The following is a 21,942-nucleotide window of genomic DNA, read 5'->3' as shown; positions in this document are numbered from 1 at the left end:
ATACGTCTTGTAGCAGAAGCAGTGCTGTGCAGGATTGGGCTTGCTCCTGTGCACATTTTTGGTACTATCTGATGCAGGACTAATTGGTGAATGGGAATAGGTTTCCTGAGCTAATGAGATTGATTTTTACTATTAAAAATACTTGTATTTTCTCATTTCATAGTGAAAAACACACTCTGTAGCATTATTTCAGAATCCAATATCTTCACCATAAATTGTGACAGGAACATAATCTAAGTTTTGTGATAAGCAGTAAGAATAGCCAAACAAAATTTGTGTTTTTTATCTACAGTAGCACTTTTTATTTTTAAACTGGAATTTGTAAAACTGAGAAATACATGTTTTTCTATTTTTTCTTTGTTTTCCAATTAAAATTCATAGAAAACTAAATTGTTTGAGGGAAAAAAATGGCATACAACGAAAGCCTAGTTTGTCTTGAAAAAAACAATATATATTTCATTTCTGTGTCATAAGTAGGGATAAAGTTATTTCTGATTAAATAGGGACATAGCTAAACTGTCAAAACTGCTCTGGTCAATAAGTTGAAAACAAGGTCTGGATGCGAAGTGGTTAAACTGCATAGAATATCATGGAAGCTTTTCTGCATGGATTAAAACTGGATGATATTCTAGAAAGATCCTCATAGTAAAATACAAATCTTAGGATAAAATAGTTTGTGCTTTGGGAATAGTTTTGGGATCAGAAAAGGCAATAGCTTAAAGGACAAACGTAGCAAAAGGGCTATGGAAGCTGACATATTTATTTCCTTTTAAGCAATGCCAGTTGCCTGGCAGCCCTGCTTATCCTCTTCCTCTAAACTTTAGCTGTAGACCCTAAACAAGCATGCAGCAGATCACATGTTTAGATGACAAGTCTAGCTGCATGCTTGTTTCTAATGTGATTCAGACACTACTGCAGCCAAATAGACCAGCGGGGCTGCCAGGCAACTGGTATTTAACAGAAAATAAATATGGCAGCCTCCATATTCTTCTTCTAGAATACTACAGTTGTCCTTTTAAGGAAAAAGGTAGCAGGTAGACTTGATTTCCAGCAGAAGTAAATCTAACTTCATTCTCACTCTTGCTAAGGTCTATTTTCAACAGGTAGCTGAACTGTGTTTTTTTTTTTTTTTTTTTTTTTTTTCTTCCTGCACAGAAACCATTCCGCTGTGAGGTGGGTTGTGGAAAGGTGTTTGCCCAAAGATCAAAACTGCGGCAACATAGAGAGAAGCATTTGGGTGTGAAGAAATACGTGTAAGTTTGTTGTGAATTTTGTTTGTTGTGGTATAATAAGGAAGCAGTCTTTATAGCGTAAATTGTTCTTCCAGTTGCCCAACTCCCGAGTGCAGGACTGCATTTGTGACCAAACAATCTTTGACACGTCACCAGAAGCTAAAACATGGGACTACTCCACCACTAAAGGTAAATGTAACGAAATTAGGTAATTGTATGTTTGGACTAGCTATAGCTGTTTTAACAAGTAGTAGTGGGATATATGAGGCACAGGTTTGGAACTCACAGCAATAAACTCTAATGTGTAACTTGTGGCAGAAGCAGTTACTGACTCTAATCTTCATGTTTTCAGTGCTCTGTGTTGGGGTGTTCCAAAACCTTTCACAAGAAGAAGGCCTTGAAAAATCACATATCACAGCATAAAGGAGAACCCCAGTTTGTGTGAGTATTGCTTATTTTAAAAAAACTAAATGCAGAAACTCATAACGACAATTGGGCAACTGGAATTTATAAGAGGCATTTAAAACTGCATCCACGAATTGCTCTCACTAATTCTGGTTCTCTTTTTAAATCCAGTCAAGATGACTTTATAGTGGTGGGCAATTATATTTTTTTTTTTTTATTGTGAGCTGCCTGCATGTCGCACACTACTTTACTGTCCTCTCCTCCCTCACTGTAGAGTTGCAAGTGCACTTAATCATAGGTTTAAATCGCCCAATCGCTCATTCCATTCACGGACGTGCTGGTGCATACTGTTACATGATGCCACCATGATTGATTGCTAGAAACCCTAATGGTTAACCCAATATTTATACAATGCATGCAACTTTTTGGGGAGGGAGAAGAGGAATCTACCCACTTAGTCAGCCATGACACTAGCAGGCTGAATGCAGTCCATGGGCTGTAGTGCTCCCAGCCCTGCTTTATAGAAAATACCTTCCTAAATGCTTTCACTGTACAGTGGTGCACTTGTAATATAAAAAAAATTAAGATGTTAGCCTTAAGTCCAAGTAAATGAAAATGCACGTCTGATAATGTGGACTGGCTATTTTGATATCTTTAGAAATTGGGACTGAAAGTGCCCGATGACCTCAGAGCCATGGTTGCAGATTTCTAAACCACAAAGCTAACTTGCTTAAAGGATACCTGAACTGAAGTGTGACATAATGAGATGGACATGTGTATGTACAGTGCCTAGCACACGAACTATGCTGTGGTGTTTTTTTTTTTTTTTTTTTGTTTTTTTTTTCTCTGCCTGAATGAGTTAAATATAAGGTATGCAAGTAGCTGACTCAGTCCTGACTCAGACAGGAAGTGACTACAGTGTGACCCTCACTGATAAGAAATTCCAACTATAAAACACTTTCCTAGCAGAAAATTGCTTCTGAGAACAAGAGGTAAAAGGGAATTTCTTATCAGTGAGGGTCACACTGTAGTCCCTTCCTGTCTGAGTCAGGACTGAGTCAGCCACTTACATACCTGATATTTAACTTTCAGGCAGAGAAAGAAAAGGCAACACAGCATAGTTCTTTGTGTGCTAAATGGGGAAATAACTTGTGGTGGTGAGCGCGGCCCTGCAGTGAGGCCTTAAGGCTGCAGTGGCCTATTTCATGAAAAATGGCCTGGTATCTAGGGGGGCTTGAGGGCCCGTTCTCACTTGAGTGTGAATCACACGATTCCTGCTCAAGGCAAACCGCTAGCGGTTTTGAATAAACCGCTACAGCATGGAACACATGGCAGTGTTCTCACTGCCGCGTTTGCGGTTAGTGTTAACCGCAAACGTGTTACATGCAGCGGTTTGCCGGCGATTCACGATTAGCATGCATAGCATGCTAATCGCGATCTCTCCAAAACCGCCGCAGTGTCCAGTGTTTTTTTTTTTTTTTTTTTTTTTTTTTTCTACATTAATTGTGGGAAAATCACTCCCGCAAGGTTTTGAGATTTTAGATGTGAACAGGCCCCAACACTGCGGTCCTCAAGTGGTTAATTATCATGTCATTTTCTATTTATGCAGACTGTAATACTGTAGAGAAGTAAATCTATATGTAGTGTGGCTATGGCTGGGTTCAGTGTTAAAAACTATTTTTCTCTCGGCAACACCTTTCTTCCGGCACCAGCAGCTCACTAGTAAGAGCTGCAAACACTACTCATCACAGCACACAGCATAGGAGAGGCTTCTTCAGGCATCTTCCAAATTCCAAAAGGTTTATTCAGTCCAGATATACAGATAGTTTGTTACATCTTAGCCAAGCAGATTCTTTAAGTCCCTTTGCGTTACAAGCTCTTGACTAACATTCCTCCTGAATGTTAATCAGGTTATCTTTCTATTCTAAGTTACATCTAAACCAGGCTTTCTCAACCAGGGTTCCTTGAGGACTCTGCAGAGGTTCCTTGGCATTTTACCCCATCGTGGGGGAAGTATACTAGAGCACACTGTAATAGGTGGTACTGTAACATCTGAACCATCCCCCAAAACAGACTATTGGCTCAGACCCCTTGTGGTGTCATAATACCCACCTACTTAATATTCTATGATCCCTTTCCCTTACATACAGGAATGTTCTCTGTTTATTAAATATTGGCCTCTGTTTTCCCCTTTGCAGTCTGAAAGTCTGTACATTTGAACAGATAGTGTCCCTGTCCTTCAGACGAGGGCAATCAGCTTCTGGTAAAATTCTTCATAATTTCTCTCCGAGAAATTATGCTTAGAGACCCTGTACAAATCAAGCCTTTCAACTAACTCAGTTCAAATAACTGAGGCCTACATATAATACTTAAATTATAACACACAGTATGCTAGGTTAGCAACATGTACAGTCTAAGCAGGTTCGGCTTCATTCTACTTGGGGTGCATACACACATCAAATTTGCGCCAATCAATGACCAATTTTTACCCCCTCCATGTAGCATGAGGGTCAGCAGACTGTCAATAAACACCTTGTGTAGGTAAGCTCTCATACTAAGTGGTAAAATTGGCCAATCACTTTGTGTACAAGGCTTAAGTTGCACATGCCCAGTACATATTCACTTATAAACAGCTGGGTGTGTGTAAAGGGGGGAGGGGGAGAATTATGCTGTGAAATCTTCTTTGCAAGTTCACAGTAATAGACTATTTAGAACTAGTCTCAGTATGCATAGTGACCTATAATTTGTGGCAATGTTGGCAAACAGAATAAGCTGACCTATTTATCTCTTGCAGCTGTGATCATCCAGGCTGTGAATGGAAAGGTTACTCTAGTGCTGGTCTTTCAGCCCATCGTCGCCGACATACAGGTAGGTCCTTTGGGTATTGCAATTTGTAATAACTGTATGAAGGTAAGATAGATAGAATTTAATTTTTTTTTTTTTCCAGGGTATTGTTGCCCTTTCCCAGGCTGCCAAGTTAAATCTACAACCTGGACAGCTCTCCAGCAACACCGAAAAAAACATCCTTGTAAGTACTGATGACAAAGGCACTATATAGCTGTTCCTGTGCTGGTCTAAAGTGTTAGAACCAAAATGTGGATGGTTAAAAGGACTTTTTGTCTGAAATGCAATTCCTGACTACATGAGCCAACAATGTACTCTGTAACTCCCCATTGCTACTTTAATGGTTACTAGTTATTGCTACCTATCCTTTGGTGTAGACACAAGTCTGGTACAATTATCCAATTCTTACTTGCCAATTGGTGCTCAATTTTACCACCTCAATGTAGCATGAGGGCTAACAGATTTTAATTGCTGTAAACAGACGGTGTAGGTAAACTCACTCGTACTACATGGAGGTCGTAAAATTGGTCAGTGATTGGCCAAGTTTACCACTTCCATGTAGTAAAAGTGCTTATCTCTTGGCCCTGATTTTACATGGAGAGGATAAAATTGGCAAATTGTATGTACCAGGCAGATCCGTCAAAACCAGCGTTATCAGGCGTGTGTACAGTCGGTCCTTCAGCTGATTAGACATCCATACGACCGGTCGTTTGGACGTCCAAACGATGGGTCGTTTGGAAAAATCCAATGTGTATGAGCCTTACCAGTACTTTACAGAAAATAATCTAATTACAGAAAATTGTATGGTGTACTTCTTGCCATGAACTCTATCGGCTTTTTGTTTCCATCTCACATGCTGATAGCCGTTTCTATTGCAGTGAACGCCAAATTGTTTTCGTTAAGTCATCAAAATATGAACTTCACCCTCTTGGGACTTCTGTCTTAACTTCTGAATTATACTTGTTCTACAGTGGACCTTAAGTGCCAGACCTGTAAGAAGACCTTCACAAAAGGGGGTACTCTGCAGAGACACAAGCTGACCCATCTGGACAGGAAAGTCAGCCTCATCTGTCCCAGAGAAGACTGTAAACAGGAGTTTACTACAGTGTTCAACCTCACGCACCATATAAGAAAGAACCATCTATGCCTGCAGCCTTATCACTGTTACCATGCTGGGTGCAACCGTACCTTTGCCATGAGGGTATGTATGGTGCGTAAAGCAAGCACTCAGAAAAATGTGGTGCTTCTTGATTTACACAATCTCTTCCTTCTAGGAAAGTCTAATTCGTCATCTTGTGGTTCATGATCCCACCAAGAAAAAAATGAAGGTAGGAAATTTTCTATTTGAAAATAGTTATAAATGTACTAAACTAATATTGGCTTTATTGTGCATGTAATGGAGTACTAAGGGCTGCAAGATCCAGATAGCATAAATCTGCCTACTTGCAGTGGTGTAACTAGCAATCCATGTGGCCCCACAGCAAATCTGTGGGTGGCATCAAACTGACATCCCCCCCCCCTTTTTTTTTTTTTTTTTTTTTTTGGGGTGTGTGTGTGTGTAACTTGATACTTAGTAGTCATACACTCCAACCACCCCCACAGTCTGGTGTGTTATTTGCCAGAGGTCCTAATAAGGATGGGGAGATCATAATGGTTAGACTTAGTGGACCTGACTTTTTTCAACATGGAAAAAAAAATAGAAATGCACCCCATATGTATTAAGAGTTTAGCCTCAGAGGCTAAACTCTTAATACATACGGGGTGCATTTCTGTTTTCCCTGTTCAAAAAAAGGTCAGGTCCACTAAGCGTAACCATTATGATCTCCCCATCCTTATTAGGATGGCGATGACCTTTAACCATTTAAGCCACCTGGACAAGATTGTCACGTCCAGGCAGCTGCTGCACAGTCCTGCGTGTTTGCACAGACTCCCATGTGCCCGTCCCCCCATTAGCCTGGAGATCAATGAATAGTTCCCATTAATTGATTCAAGTATCTGGTAGAAAACGGATGGCTTCTTATCTGAAGCTGCAGGCTTTCTGATGAGTTTCCTATCCTCCATATGCTTCCTGGAAGTGGGCGCTTTGCTTCCAGGGTGCATAAAAAAAAACACATTACATTTTAAAATTAACTGTTACCCTCCCACACCAAAAATTACCCAAATAAGAAAAAAATACAATTTAAATTGCCTAAAGGGGCCATACGATTTTCACGCCAATATACAGCAGATTCAATCACTGATCGAATCTGCTGTGAAATAGTTGTGCAAACGTTGACAAACTATCGATTTCTAACCAAAATTGATGATTCCCGTCCCTGTCCGTGCGGAAGATTTCGCTCGATCACCAGCGGGTCGGGAGTGCGTCGATAGCGGCGTTCAAATGTCCAACGCAATACATTACCTGTTCTGCTGGTGCGTGACACTGCTGCTCCTTCTCCGCTGGGCTCCGAGTCCAGCAGGCTTGACTTCTTCCTGTCCCGGCAGGAAGCTTAAACAGTAGAGAGCCCTCTACTGTATAAACTTCCCCGAACAGGAAGCGAAGCTGGAGCAGAGCACGGAGAAGTGACAGCGTAGACCGGGGGACTCGTGCCAGCTGGATCAGGTAATGTATAGCTGGCGGGGGGGCAGCAGCTCCACAGATGGTGGTCGGTTTCATGCTGAAATGGATTCACAATCTGTTTGCAGTAAAGGCAGCCATACAATACCTCTGATCAGAGAGGGATCTGTTGGCAAATCGACCAGTGTATGGCCACCTTAAGGGTACATTGTGATGGGGGACATAATTTAAACAGGCCAGTGAAAAATGGCACCTAGCAGTGATAAAAATGGCGCCCCATTAACTTTATCAAACAATGTTTATCTTAAGCATTAAAAGCAGACCTTGTGAACGGTTTTTTTAAATCCTGCCTTTTATTTTTGTCCCGCCTGAACGTTTAGTTTTGAAGCCATGCTTTGCTATCGTTTAAAAATGTCTGCCCACTGACTTTAAGGTTTAATAGCAAAGCCCCTTAAAGAAAATCTGTAACGAAAAACCTCCCCTGGGGGGTACTCACCTCGGGTGGGGGAAGCCTCAAAATCCTATTGAGGCTTTCTCCTTGGTCCCTCGGCCCCGAAAATCCTCCCGGAGCAGCGGGGATGTAAATATTTACCTCCGTGGCTCCAGCGCAGGTGCGGTTTCAGCTCTCAGCAGAGATAGGCAAAAAGCCAATCTCCATTGGGCCCCTCTACTGCGCAGGCGCAAGTCTCCTGTGCAGTATAGTGGACCTGACGTAGATCGGCTATTCGCCCTATCTCCGTGGGAAGAGCCGCAACAGCGCCCCCGCTGAAGCCAGAAAAAGGTAAATATTGCACAGCGCGACAAAATGTTGCCTGTGTTCCGGGGGCTGCAGCGAGACTGCGGTGGGACACAGGATGGGGGAAGCCTTGATGGGGTCCAGAGGCTTCCCCCTACTGAGGTAAGTACCCCCCAGGGGACTATTATTATTTATTATTATTATTATTACTATTATTATTATTATTATTATTATTATTGTTATTATTATTATTATTATTATTATTATTATTATTATTATTATTATTATTATTATTATTATTATTATTACTATTATAATTTTTTTTTTTTTTTTTTTTTTTTCAGTACAGGTTTTCTTTAAAAGCTAGAACCGCCAAATTTTCAGGTTATGTTAAGAGTGGGAACAAGAGGAAAAACTATCTTCAAAAGGACCTCATACTTTGAAACTTTAAGAAAATAGAGATTTTAAAGGGGGAAAAAGTTGCATTTAAATGCGTAAATCAGTTCTTAGGGAAACAGTTCCCACCGACTTTAGCAGTTAATAGCAAAGGCCCCTTACATCCTAGCAACACCAAATTTGCAGGATATGTTAAAAAGATAGTGGGGAAACAATATTTGAACATTAAAATAAAAAAAGTATATGGTTTCCCACTATCTGTTTAACATATCCTGCAAACTTGGTGTTGCTAGGATGTAAGGGGCCTTTGCTATTAACTGCTAAAGTCGACAGGAATAGTTACAGTAACCTAAACTGTCATTTACGCATTTAAATGTACCTTTTTTTTTTTTTTTTTTTTTTTCTTTTTTTTTTCTTCCAACTTTAAAATCTTTCTCAAAGTATAAGGTCTTTAAAATTGTTTTTCCTCTTGTTCCCACTATTCTTAACATAACCTGAAGAAAATTTGGTGTTTCTAGCTTTTAAGGGAGCTTTGCAATTTAAACGTTAAAGTCGGCGGGCAGAAATTTTTAAACGCCAGCGAAGCAGGGCTTAAAGTGAACCTAAAGTAAAGTTAAAAAAATGAGATTAGCTCACCTGGGACTTCCCTCAGCCCCCTGCAGCCGATCGGTGCCCTCGCAGCCCTGCTCCGATGCCTCTGGACCCGCCGGCGAACACTTCCGGTCTGGCTGTCACCGGCCGACAGGCATGGGAACGCGAGTGATTCTTCGCGTTCCCAGCCTGTATATCGCCCCCTATGCTGCTATTGCGGCCTCCTGGCCCTGTACTATACCAGTTGCTGTCAGTTACATATTAGCAGCTATCAGTTACAACTGAATGTGCAAGGTAATGTCCATGTTTCTCTATGGCTCAAGTGCGTGATAGAACAGTGTGCTGACCAGGAAGCTGTGGGGGGTAATGGCCTTTTTTTAACATGGAGGATGGAGAAATCCATTAATCAGTGGACACAAGGGACGCAGGAGAGGAGAAAGAGTGAGTAGACTACACAGGAAGGAAGTATGACCTGTGTATGGTTATTTTGACTTATTTTCAGTTCAGGTTCTCTTAAGCGGAGTTGATTGCTCAGAGGTAAAATGTCAGAAATCCAATGCATTTGTTTTGATGCCAAGTCAAGCTTTCATGTTTGAACAATACCCAAAATGGCCAGTGTTTGGTAGGAGGGGCTATGCTATTTATCTGACCTACAATTTGGTTTTGATGGGTTTAAAAATTTGCTTATTTAAATGTTGGAAAAGTTACATACAGCGTAGAAAAAATATGCCAAGACATACATCGAATTTAAGATTAGTGTACTGTTACACTGTCAGATCGTGTGAGTTGCCTGTTCTAGTCTACTACAGGCTGTTAACATCCCTATAAGCTGACCCAGTGGGTGGTCACAAACTGAGACCAATTGGGCCAAGGGCACCAGATTCTGTGGCACTTCATCAGGTTTGAGTGAGTGAAAGATGAGGATGTTATCTTTTCCAGGGTATACATTTCTTTAATCTTAAAGGTGGCCATACACTTATAGAGTGGGGCCGAACCTCCGATTTTAGGTTCGCGAACCGGGTTCGAACTTCCGCGTAAGGTTTGGTTCGCGTAAAAGTTCGCGAACCGCCATAGACTTCAATGGGGATGCGAACTTTGAAAAAAAAAAAAAAATTATGCAGGCTACAAAAGTGATGGAAAAGATGTTTCAAGGGGTCTAACACCTGGACCCCCAGGTGGAGGAGTGGGATACATGCCAAAAGTCCCTGGGAAAAATCTGGATTTGACGCAAAGCAGCGTTTTAAGGGCAGAAATCACATTGAATGCTAAATGACAGGCCTAAAGTGCTTTAAAAAATCTTGCATGTGTATACATCAATCAGGTAGTGTAAGGTACTGCTTCACACTGACACACCACTCACCGTGTAACGCACCGCAAACGGCTGTTTGTGTAGTGACGGCCGTGCTGGACTGGTGCGCACCATGGCAAGAACAGGTATGCAGTGGCGGGTTCACAGTACAGGTATGCAGTGGCGGGTTCACAGTACAGGTATGCAGTGGCGGGTTCACAGTACAGGTATGCAGTGGCGGGTTCACAGTACAGGTATGCAGTGGCGGGTTCACAGTACAGGTATGCAGTGGCGGGTTCGCAGGTACTGAACAGGTATGCAGTGGCGGGTATGCAGGTACTGAACAGAACAGGTATGCAGCCAGGAACAAGCTAAGCCTAACTAATCTTTCCCTATGAGAGACAGTCTGCAGCAGCTCGCTCTACTCTCACTAACGCAGGCACACGCGTGAGCGTAATGGCCGCCGCTGCCTGCCTTGTATTAGGGGTGAGTGGCTCCAGGGGCTAGTGTAGCCTAATTGGCTACACTGGGCCTGCTGACTGTGATGTAGAGGGTCAAAGTTGACCCTCATGGTGCATTATGGGGCGAACCGAACTTCCGCAAAAGTTCGCCTGCGGAACGCGAACCACTGAAGTTCGCATGGAACCGTTCGCAGGCGAACCGTTCGGCCCAACTCTATACACTTATAGATTTAAAGCAGATTTGACCATCAGATTTCTGTCAGATGGCTGTCAAGTCGAATCTGTGTGCCACACACTAGGAACAGATTTCCAATAGCTTTCAGAATTAAATCTATTGGAAATCGATCTAAATGCATTATTGGACCATTAGCTCCAATGCAACTCTATGGGACATCAATCTGCTGCCAGCAGCAAATCAACCTAGATTTTCCATCCTGTCAGGTAAAATCGATCGAATCGGCCACAAATCGATCAAATGGGGGAATTTGATAGAATATTTCTGATCGCTTCTATAGGACAATGATGGCTAACCTTGGCACTTCAGCTGTGACAACAAAAATACAATTCCTAACATGCCTCTGTCTCTCTGCATTATGCTTAGAGCTTTCAGAGTATTGCAATGCCTCATGGGACTTGTAGTTCTACCACAGCTGAAGTGCCAAGGTTAGCCATCACTGCTATAGGATCTATCAATGTCTGAAATCGACCAGTGTATTGGCCTTAGAAAAGCCCCTACCAGGGATAACCTAATCTTTATAAATTTGGACTCCTAAGGGCTTTGCTGCATTGCATACTTGGGCTATAAGGGCATTGGCGGTTTTGATAGGGGAAGCCTATGTCTATGAAACACAGCCATCCAGTGTTCAGCCTGGATAGGGGACACATTACGTCTGATATATCTGCTTGTTTTTTTTTACTGTTATAGTCTGACTTTTGAAAATAGCCTTACTGCAACAGAAGACAGATAATAACTAAAGTACAGACCAAGTTATAAGTTAAGGTGCTTCTCTAGTCCTATCTACACTAACTGCGTATAAATGCAGGTGCTAAATATTAACCCCCCCTGGCGGTATAAATTCCGCCAGGAGGCAGCGCAGCAGTTTTTTTTTTTTCCCCCCCTTATGTAGCGAGCCCAGGGCTCACTACATGATAGCCGCTGCTTAGCGGCATCCCCCCCGCCCGCTTCGATCAGGAAATCCCGTTCGGGGGGCTTCCCCATTGCGACGAGGCGGGATGACGTCACCGACGTCGGGATGTCATTGGGAGTCCCGATCCACCCCTCAGTGCTGCCTGGCACTGATTGGCCAGGCAGCGCACGGGGTCTGGGGGGGGCGGCGCGACGGATAGCGCCGATCGAGCGCGGGGCGGCGGCAATCGGTGTGCTGACGCAGCTAGCAAAGTGCTAGCTGTGTGCAGCAAAAAAAATTAAACAAATCGGCCCAGCAGGGCCTGAGAACCTCCTGCGCGGCTTACCCGAAACTACGTTCGGTGTTGCCGCCAAGGAGGTTAAGCAAGATGGTTACTACTTTCATCAAGATAGGTGCTGGTGTCTGCTCTCTGCACTCCTGCTGCTGGAAGCTTTTCCATGGAGTGTCTCCCTCTCCCTCTCTCTCTCCCTCGGTCATGAAATTCATTCATACACACCCACACGACCACCTCCAGCTCAGGTGTCATTCCGCCACGCCCCCCCCCCCCCCCCCGTCCTTTCCAGTTATGTCTTCTTAGGACCTCTAGGTGGCGTTGATAACCTCACTCATGAACTCCTGTGATGTTGGCTGCAAGACACCGGGGGGCACCCTGATCATACAGGTGTTTGGGTCGGAGAGGTGACCCTTCCTTAGAAAGATTCTCTGGCATCAAGACAAATAAACTCTTTAGCTATTGTCCATCTAATGACTGTTCCCATGAGAACTTCCATTGTCTGTTTTTATGGCTTAAAGAGAACCAGAGACAAAGCACCCTCATGTATTTTACCATATATATCAATGGGAACATGACAGTAAATGCCTACCCTGCTGTTTCATTCATCTCTGCTACAGTTGTGTTCAAAATTATTCAACCCCCACTGAAGTTTAGTGTTTTGGCCAGTTTGACATTGATTTTGATCATTTCAGTCATCTTGTTTACAATTAAATCAGAGGCACTTGTAAGTCAGACAAATAGAACATAACCTTTTTATACTGAAATAACCGCATGTTTTTCTGTGCTCACATTATCAGTTTTATGCAACCCCAAGTGACATTCATTCTTAGTACAGCATCCTTTTCCAGTTGTGAAGCCTAGCTTGACACAAGTGTCATGCAGAAATCTGTGGGTATCTTAGCCCATTCTTCATGAGCAAAAGCCTCCAGTTCAGTCACATTCTTAGGCTTGCGCGCTGCAATTGGTTTCTTCCCACCAGAGGTTCTCAATCGGATTGAAGTCTGGTGACTGCGATGGCCACTCCAAAATGTTCCAGCCTTTAATCTGCAACCATGCTCTAGTGGAATTGGGAGTATGCTTGGGATCATTGTCCTGTTGAAGGGTCCAATGTCTCCCAAGCCTCAGTATTGTGGTGGTACTACATCACATTTTCATCCAATATCTCCTGGTACTGAAGAGAATTCATGGTACCTTGCACACGCTGAAGATTCCCTGTGCCTGGAGAAGTAAAACAGCCCCAAAGCATGATTGACCCCCTGCCATGCTTCACAGTAGGCAAGGTGTTCTTGATTTCATAGGCCTTGTTCTTCCTCCTCCAAACATAGCATTGCTTTATGGGCCCAAACAGTTAATCAGTCCACAGAACACTATCCCAAAACTTTTGTGGTAGTGTTCTGTGGTAGTGAGTCTGATCAAAAAGGATCCGTCGGACATTCGACCACTATCGATGTACTCTCAACCTGCCGGTGATCGAGTGAAACCTTCCACGCCGACAGACGGGAACGATTTTGGATGGTGGTCGTTCGTTCAGCGTTTGCACATCGATTTCACAGCAGATTTGATCAGTGATCGAATCTGCTGTCTATCGGCGGGAAAACATTTAAAGTGTATGGGCACCTTAAGAATCCCCGACTGAGCATTCAGTCCTAGCTTTGCCTGGAATGATTATAGCTGAGTCATTCTGTGAATGTCTTTTCAAGCCCAAGTCTGCCCCTTGTGGCTCTGCTTTCTTGTTGTTTATCCTCCGAGCAGCAAAGCAGAGGCACAAGGGGGCAGGCTTGGGCTTGAAAAGACATCACAGAAGACTGACTCCGCTATAATCATTCTGGTGAAAGCTAGACTGAATTCTCAGTAGGGGATTCTTATCAGGGCTGTTAACAGGCAGATTTAGCAGAGAATAAAACCGAGAGCAGGGTAGGTGTTTACTGTCATGGGGAGAGAGGGAGATTCTTCTAGTTCACTTAAAGGGAACCTGAAGTGGGTAAAATTATTTAAAATAAACACATGACGTAGCTGCAAATGAATATTACATACTTGCCTCACAATCGGTTCCACTCAGCTCACTTTCTTCTTACAGTGATCCCTTCTAGTTCTGACGATATTTTGTCGTAAACTGACAGCAACTAGTATATTTCAGTTCTAACTGCAAGGTAATGTCAGTGTTTCCCTATGGCTCAAGTGGGTGATATTACAGTTTTAACAGTGTGCTGACTTGGAAACTGTTATGGGGTAACAGCCATTTTTAAAATGGATGGTAAATTCCATTAATCACAGTGGGCAAACAGGAAGTCTGCAGTAGGTGGTTGACTTCCTTGTGGTAGTAGGAGTGGAGGATGGGGTGGTGGAGCTGGATGGGAGGTGGGAGATTGGATATTTCCTGACAGATGGAGAGACTTTTGTGGGTGGCTAAATCTGTGGCAGAGGGAGGAAACTGGGGGTGGGTTTAAGCAGTGTTGAAAATGGCAAAAAGACACTGGGGGTTTGAAGCTTGTGCTCCGATGAGCTTGGTAAAGTGTTCCTGCTTCGCATGAGCAAGGGCAGTGTGGAACTGCAGCAGGTTAGTCTTGTACTGTAGGAAATCCTTGTTTAGTTTTCCTCCATTTGCGTTCTGTGGTGCGTGTTTTTCCTCTGGAGGTTGCGAGTATGGGTAGTGCGCCAGGGCTGGGGGTTGGTTGCGGCAAAATATTTGTGGCGCAGCTTTCTCTAGGGCTGATGAGTTTGGCGATATTGAGCTGCAGCAAGATTGGGACTGTCTAGGGTGGATGAGAGGGCATGGAGGGGGTCAGCAAGGACGCTAGTGTTGAGCTTGCATAGGTCTCTCTGCCATCGACCAGATGGGTGGGTAGCTTGGAGGTGCCTTCCGTGAGGTTAAGGTGAGAAGGTGATGGTCTGAGGGTGAAAAGGGTGTGATGTCAAGGTCTGCAATGGTGGTGGATTTAGTGAATATAAGGTCGAGTGTGACCTGCAGTGTGAGTGGGGGTGTTGGTGTGTTGTACTAGTCTAAGTGAGTTGGCAATGGTGAGTAGCCGGGTCACAACTGAGTTCTGGGCTTCATTGATGGAAATATTGAAATCCCCACGGATGATGGTAGGGAGGTCAGAGAAGAGGCTGTGAGGGAGCCAGGAGGCAAGGTCATCAAAAAATTGTGGGGTGGAGGGTGGTATAAGACCGCAACAATGGCAGGGAGGTGGTGGTAGAGGCGGATGGTGTGGGCCTCGAATTATGTGAATTGTAGGTGGGGTGAGGAGACGAAGGTGCAGGATGGGGAGAGGAGCAGACCCACCCCTCCACATTCCTGTTGTCTGGTCTGGGGGTGTGACTGAGGTGAAGCCCACCATAGGAGAGGTCAGCCTCTGTGGCAGAGGCAGAGGGGGTGAGCCATGTCTCAGTGAGTGCAAGGATGGTGAGGGATTTGGCATTCCAGAGACCGCAAGGTAGGGAGAGCATGTTTGTGGGTGGGATGGATGGAAATGAGGTTGGAGCGAGGATGGATGTTGAGGTTGTTTGTGGACAGAGGGCTGTAAAGTGTATGAAGCAGGTCAGCAGGGGATACTTGTCTGGCAACAGGCTGTGGCCCAGGATTGGGTGATATATCACCAGCTGCAAGTAATAGTAGGAGGGAGAGAGTAGGCAAATATGAATGGGATTTAAAGGTTTGTGAGGTTTTTGAGATTTCAGGAGAGCTAGCAGTTCATGAGAAGCTAAATGAGGTGAGGAAAGCAGAGCAGGTGAAATTAATATGCAGTGTGGTACATTGGGTGGATGCATATTGCAATGCAACTTGTAGATGTTTGCAGACAGGCAGAACATAACATATCCAACAGTCTGAAGTTTAAAGCGGGTCTGCCAGAAATGACTGAGCAATCCCCCTAAGCAATCTACCTGGTTAGCACTTTAGCCGCATCCTCACAAACCTTAACAAACCTTAGATGACATCAGGCACGTTCAGAGGGGTGTGCTCTGGGTTCCCAGAGTTTGTTTTTTTTTTTTTTTTTTTTTTTGAAGATGGGGTTAAAAAAGCTGCTTTGGCTGTGCAAAGTAAGCACCTTCCACAGCACTTTTACTTCACCCTCCCAAAGTGACCTAACTACCCCCCCCCCCCCACCCAAGCACCCAAACGGACCTTTTCCTGTCCTCTGCCCCCCCCCAGTAACTATGCCATTCATAGCAGCACCCATAGAAATCCCACTAATATCTAGCACCCACATCGCACTCAGCCAGTAACCCCAAATATAGCAAGCACCCAGTGGTTGCACTAAGCACCCACATGATATACAGTCTAGATTCATCATCCTTGCTAACATTGATGAATGTTTAAACGCACACACACTGCATCCATATGGCACTTAGTACTTGCACATGACACCTAGTACCTGCACCCCTTCACCCTATAGCTGGCATCTAGTACTCACACCCACATGACACACTTGCACCTAGCCCCTACATGGCACCCACAATAACCGTATCTGCACTCAGAACCCATATGACACACAATACCCACCCATAGCTAGTACCCAGTGCAGTCATGACACTAAGTATTTGCACCTATGATACCCAGTACCTGCATCCACCTGTTTCATCTGTAGTAGTTCTAGCTACACAAAGCCTCCACTTGTGCTCAGCACTCACATGACATCCAGTATGTGCACCCAGAACCCACAAGGGACTACCCCAAAGGGAGCATCTTCAATCAACACCCACATGCTTGATACCCACCCATACAGCCAGAATCCACATGACACCCTGTGCCATCACCTAGAACCGTCATAGCACCCAGCATCTGCATTTAGCACCCGCATGACAACAAATACCCCACTAGCAAACACCCATCACCCATGCTAGGTACTTACTCTCAGTACCCACTTGGCACTCAGTATTTGAACCTAGGACCCACCTCACACCCTATACCCCCATAATAAACATCCACATGGCACATTACTTACAGCACCAAGTTCCCAAGCCAAATATATGCACCTAGTACCAGTCTATGGCCAGCACCCGAATAGCACACAGTACTCGCCGTTTTGTCCGAACCCATGAGTCTTAGTACTCTCCTATGGCACACAACCAGACCACACATGGCACTCCCTGCTTACTCATGTCCTGCCCACTGCACCTACATGTACCCAGCACTTGAATGGCGCCCTGTACCAATTGGCACTCACATGACGCCCACTATCACCATCTGCTGCTTATTCAGCACCAAATACTGCTTAGACCCACTGCAAATAAACACCCAATGCAATCTGGACCTTGGTACCTGCTGCAGCTTGACATACTGTACTTTGGTGCCTCAGCACCCACTGCAACTTGGCACAAACTGGACCTTTGCGTTTTACCACCCACTGTATCTGGGCACCCATTGCACCTTGGTACTTACTGCAGTTTTGCACTGTCTAATGCTTAGCAACCACTGCATATTGGCAACGGCTTCTTTTTTGCCTGAAAAGAAGCTTTGGTGCTGATCAAGAGGGACAGAGGTCCCAGTAACGAAAGGTGAGTCTGTGCCTACATCAGGCCCCACTGTGCCCACTCTTAACAGTGGGCACCTATCTCTGCTTATTTAAAGGTGGTGGTGCCAAGACTTGTTTGGAAGGAGACCCAATGTCTGTCTGATACTGCTATAAAGGAAGGGGAGGGGGATGCTAAGACTACCTAATAATTCTAAATTGTGTATAGAATACCTCCTCTCCAGAACGCACTAAGCCCCCTTTTTCAAATTTGAGCACCACCTCCTTGAGGATCCTCTGGGCGGCCCTGATCATGTCCCACCAATTGCTTTTATCTGGCATGCAATACAGGTCATAAAGGACCTTGTAAGAGTGTTCTTTAAGTATGTTTATAGCTCCCCCCTACACCTCACTATCTAGCTTGTCTTGCCATTTGTACATAGCTGGGGTAAGGTCCTCTAGGGTCTGGTACCACCCCAAAGCTTACAAGTCAGAAATTAGTTCTTTAGTTCTTGGCATAGACCAGGGTTCAAATATCAGCTCTTCTATTCAGTAAGGAGTTTATTGGCCAAGACTCCTGGCCTGACACTGACGCTGCTACTGCCTATGCTCTTGTGGCTGACTCACAAGCACTTTGACTCTGACAAGAGAAGTGCTACACAAATATATTCCAATTCTTACAGATTCGTTTTTTGTTTTATTTTAATTTTTGTCATGCCAAAACATATCTATTACAGCTCGCAGGTTGGTGATTGCCTATCTTAGCTACTCTATACAGCTCAGAATGGTAGTGTGACTTATGTTTTGCTGCCTTATAAACCTGGATAGGTGTGTAGAATTAATACCAGGAGTAGAGATGGAACCTATTCCTGTAAGGACTGTTACAATTTGCTTGGCCCTCATTCTTAATTGGCTGTTTAATTATCCATAGCTCAAATTTACTCGGAAACCATCAAAGAGGAGTTTAAGGGGACACCATCGCCTACTGCCTGTTGTGGAGCAAGACCTGAGTCGCCTGTTTAATCAGAAACTTGGCTTCCGAAGTAAGACTCTACTAGAGAGCAACCTCTCTATCCTTTTCAATGAACGTCAACTGCGAGATACTGCAGAGCCGGAAGCCAACCTGACCAGCCTCTTCCACCTTCCCCCTGTCCGTGTCCGGATTGAGAGGGCACCTAATGGCTTACCACACAGCAGACAGCTGTGAAGAAATTTTTTTATTTTTAGGACTTTTTCTTGTTAAAGCAAACAAACTTTAGTTCAACAGTGCAGAAAATTCCTGCAGATCTTCAACTGTATATAGAATCAGTAAAGGTAATGCTGAATTGTACTGGCCACAATTGTCATGTTAGACTTCCTTTTATTTTTTTTTTAATTTCCCTTCTTGGACTTTGAAACAACTTTTGTGTTAAGTATTTTGTGGCTATATTTGATTTGCCAAGCACGGCTGTTTTTTTCGACTTCTGTATGTTGTCTAAAAGGACAATAAAATGTAGTCTTCCATGTTGGTGTCTTTTTATTCTACCACTAGATGGGGCAGCTGCCTGATGTATAAACTTAATCGCACACTTTACACAACACGTTGAGGCAGGGAACACACTTGACTGTTTTCGTACGTTTTCTGCACAGAAAAACTGAGAACACATGTTAATGGGCTAGTAAACACTTAAAGGACCACTATTGCGAAAAAGTAGGCAGTTAAAAAATGTGACAGATGACAGGTTTTGGGCCAGTCCATTCTTTTTAAGGGGGATTCTCAGGACTTTTTGTGTTCAACAGCATTTCCTGAACAACAGTTTAACTGCCAAAATAGCAAGGTACCAGCCGGCCTCCCTAATCACTTGCACACTATTATGTCAGATTTTGCAACTGTTGTTCAGGAAATGCTGTTGAAAACAAAGTCCTGAGAATCCCCCTTACAAAGATGGACTGGCCCAAAACCTGTCATCTGTCACATTTTTTTAACTGCCTACTTTTTTCGTGATAGTGGTCCTTTAATTTGTTTGCGCGCAGAAAAAAAACCTGATATTCTGCATCATGACTCTGATGCAAAAAAACCTGACAATGTGCAATTACATCAGCTGCTATGAAAAAACACACGCGTTTTCCTGCATAGAGACATACTTGGTGTGCAGAAAAAGTATGCAGGAAAACGCACGCAGAAAACTGAGACAAGTGTTTTCCCTGCCTTAGAGTAGTTCGAACTTTCAACACTTTACTAGCTTGTGACCAAGTACTTGCATTTCTTTAGGACTGCCAGGAAGCTGGTATTAATCTGTGGCTGCAGTAGTCTGAATAACACCAGAAACGAGCATGCAGCTAATCTTGTCAGATCTGGTAATGTCAAACCCCCTGATCTGCTGCATGCTTGCTCAGGGTCTATGGCTAACAGTAATAGAGCCAGAGGATTAGCAGGATAGCCAGGCAACTGGTATTGTTTAAAGGAAAACAGAAGCAAGGAGGGATATCGAGGCTGCCATATTTATGTCCTTTTAAAGGAAGCTAAAATATGCATTTTAACCATACCACATGTCTTTCCTTAAAGAGACACTCTGACCAAGAATTTAACTTTATCCCATCAGTAGCTGATAGCCCCTTTTTACATGAGAAATATATTCCTTTTCACAATCAGGGGGCTTTGTGTGTGACATTGTGATGAAACCACTCCCACAAGAAACTCTTGTCCTACTCCTGGCATTTTCCTGTCTGGGAACCTTGCTGCATTGTGGGAACTGGCATTTTCCTGTCTGGGAACCTTGCTGCATTGTGGGAAATGGCTGTTTCCAACTGCCAAAAAACCATGCAGCAGCTACATCACCTGCCAACAGTAAAAATGTTACCATGTAATGTCAGAATATAAATTGGGGATTTCAAAGATTTTACAATGGGCAAATGCTGAATAAATCATTTATACATAATTATTGTAAAAATGAAGCACTTGTTTTATTACAACACTTTCACTGGGGTTCCTCTTTAAGGGGAAATAAGTTTATGGACATCTGTTTGGTAGCAGTTTAGCTAGCCCTACACAGATTTTTACAGTTTGATTACAGGCATACTTGTTTTTTGTCACCTGAATCTGCTGTGAATCAACATGTCTGCTTGTAATGTTGAAGAGAAAATATAAAAAATAACGGAGAAATTTATCATAAATTTGGGGGGGGGGGGGGGGGGGGGTAGATTGGGTGACTTCTTGCTAAAATATTATGAAGGGGGTGGAGAGTGTTACTGGTAAACCACATTGGGTGGCCAATGTGTGGGCAGTCTATCCTTGATATGTGTTTTTTTTTTTTTTTTTTTTTTTTTTTTTTTTCCCCTCCCAGAGTAAAATGAGCCATAAATGACTTCTCTCCTATGTTGCTGTCACTTACAGTAAGTAGTAGAAATCTGACATTAACAGATTTTGGACTAGCCCATCTTCTCATCAGGGGTTTTCATGGTTTTCTTTTTAAATGCACTTAGTGAATGGCAGTTGCTCCATCCAACTGCCAAAATAGTGTACAGCAAGCAGGGAGGCTGGCCAGCATCTTTATATAAAGCTTTCTCAGGGAAGGTCTTTATAAAGAATACAGGCCATGCTGAGAATTCCCCATGGAGCGATGGACTAGCCCAAAATCTGTGGGTAATGTCAGTTTTTCTACACTTCTTACTTTAAAGAAAACCTGAACTGAAAATTAAAAGTCAAAATAAGCATACACAAGTCATACTTGCCTTCCATGTAGTCTACTCCTCAGTGTCTTTCTCCTGTCCCATGTCCTGTTTGTTCACTGTGATCAAGGGAATTTTCCGTCCTCCATTTTGAAAATTGCCATTACCCATAACAGCTTTCTGGTCATTACACAGTTAAACTGTAACAACGCCCACTTGAGCCATAGGGAAACATGGACATTTACCTGGTACATCAGTTTTCCTCTCCGCTATAACTGACATATTTCAGATCTGACAAAATATCTGACAAAATATTGTCAGAACTGGAAGGGATTATTATCAGAAGAAAATGGTGATCTTCTGAAAGGAACTGATGGCAAGGTAACTATATAATCATTTGAAGTTACCTCATGTGTTTATTGTAATATGTTTACTCAGTACAGGTTTTCTTTAAGTGACAGCAACAAACCTTACCCACAGATTTTGGGCTAGTCCATCGCTCCATGGGGGCTTCTCAGCATGGCCTGTATTCTTTATATAAATTTCTCGGGGGATGTCTTTATAAAGATGCTGGCCAGCCTCCTTGCTTGCTGTACACTATTTTGGCAGTTGGACGGAGCAACTGCCATTCACGAAGTGCATTTAACCAGCTGAGCGGTCTGGACGAGCTCAGCTCGTCCAACACCGCCAGCGGCTGCCGCTCAGGCCCTGCTGGGCCGATTTTAATGAAATAAAAAGCAGCACACGCAGCCGGCACTTTGCCAGCCGCGTGTGCTGCCTGATCGCCGCCGCTCTGCGGCGATTCGCCGCGAGCAGCGGCGAAAGAGGGTCCCCCCAGCCGCCTGAGCCCAGCGTAGCCGGAACAAAAAGTTCCGGCCAGCGCTAAGGGCTGGATCGGAGGCGGATGACGTC

General features: G+C 43.8%; 2 protein-coding genes across 2 annotated transcripts in view; one reads left to right on the top strand and one right to left on the bottom strand.

Annotated features, from left to right (window-relative positions):
• LOC137540885 (P43 5S RNA-binding protein-like) overlaps nucleotides 1-18,824 on the top strand; it is a 151,181-nt gene extending 132,357 nt beyond the window's left edge. The window contains exons 2-9 of the mRNA XM_068262072.1: nucleotides 1,156-1,253; nucleotides 1,328-1,421; nucleotides 1,585-1,673; nucleotides 4,432-4,505; nucleotides 4,585-4,665; nucleotides 5,453-5,682; nucleotides 5,756-5,809; nucleotides 18,314-18,824. Of these exons, the coding sequence (XP_068118173.1) occupies nucleotides 1,156-1,253; nucleotides 1,328-1,421; nucleotides 1,585-1,673; nucleotides 4,432-4,505; nucleotides 4,585-4,665; nucleotides 5,453-5,682; nucleotides 5,756-5,809; nucleotides 18,314-18,589 (996 nt within the window). The 3' untranslated portion in view covers nucleotides 18,590-18,824. The remainder of the gene's footprint in view (nucleotides 1-1,155; nucleotides 1,254-1,327; nucleotides 1,422-1,584; nucleotides 1,674-4,431; nucleotides 4,506-4,584; nucleotides 4,666-5,452; nucleotides 5,683-5,755; nucleotides 5,810-18,313) is intronic.
• Nucleotides 1-21,583, bottom strand: part of GIP (gastric inhibitory polypeptide) — a 151,940-nt gene extending 130,357 nt beyond the window's left edge. Inside the window, exons 1-2 of the mRNA XM_068262073.1 lie at nucleotides 21,505-21,583; nucleotides 4,415-4,537 (exon numbers count right to left, since the gene is read on the bottom strand). The gene's annotated coding sequence lies outside the window, so the exon portion shown is untranslated. The remainder of the gene's footprint in view (nucleotides 1-4,414; nucleotides 4,538-21,504) is intronic.
• Nucleotides 21,584-21,942: the final 359 nt, after the last annotated feature.

The sequence above is a fragment of the Hyperolius riggenbachi genome, chromosome 12, assembly GCF_040937935.1.
Source record: "Hyperolius riggenbachi isolate aHypRig1 chromosome 12, aHypRig1.pri, whole genome shotgun sequence".
Taxonomy (NCBI): Eukaryota; Metazoa; Chordata; class Amphibia; order Anura; family Hyperoliidae; genus Hyperolius; species Hyperolius riggenbachi.
Note: the sequence above shows the minus strand (reverse complement) of the source record. Positions and strands in the feature narration are given on the sequence as shown.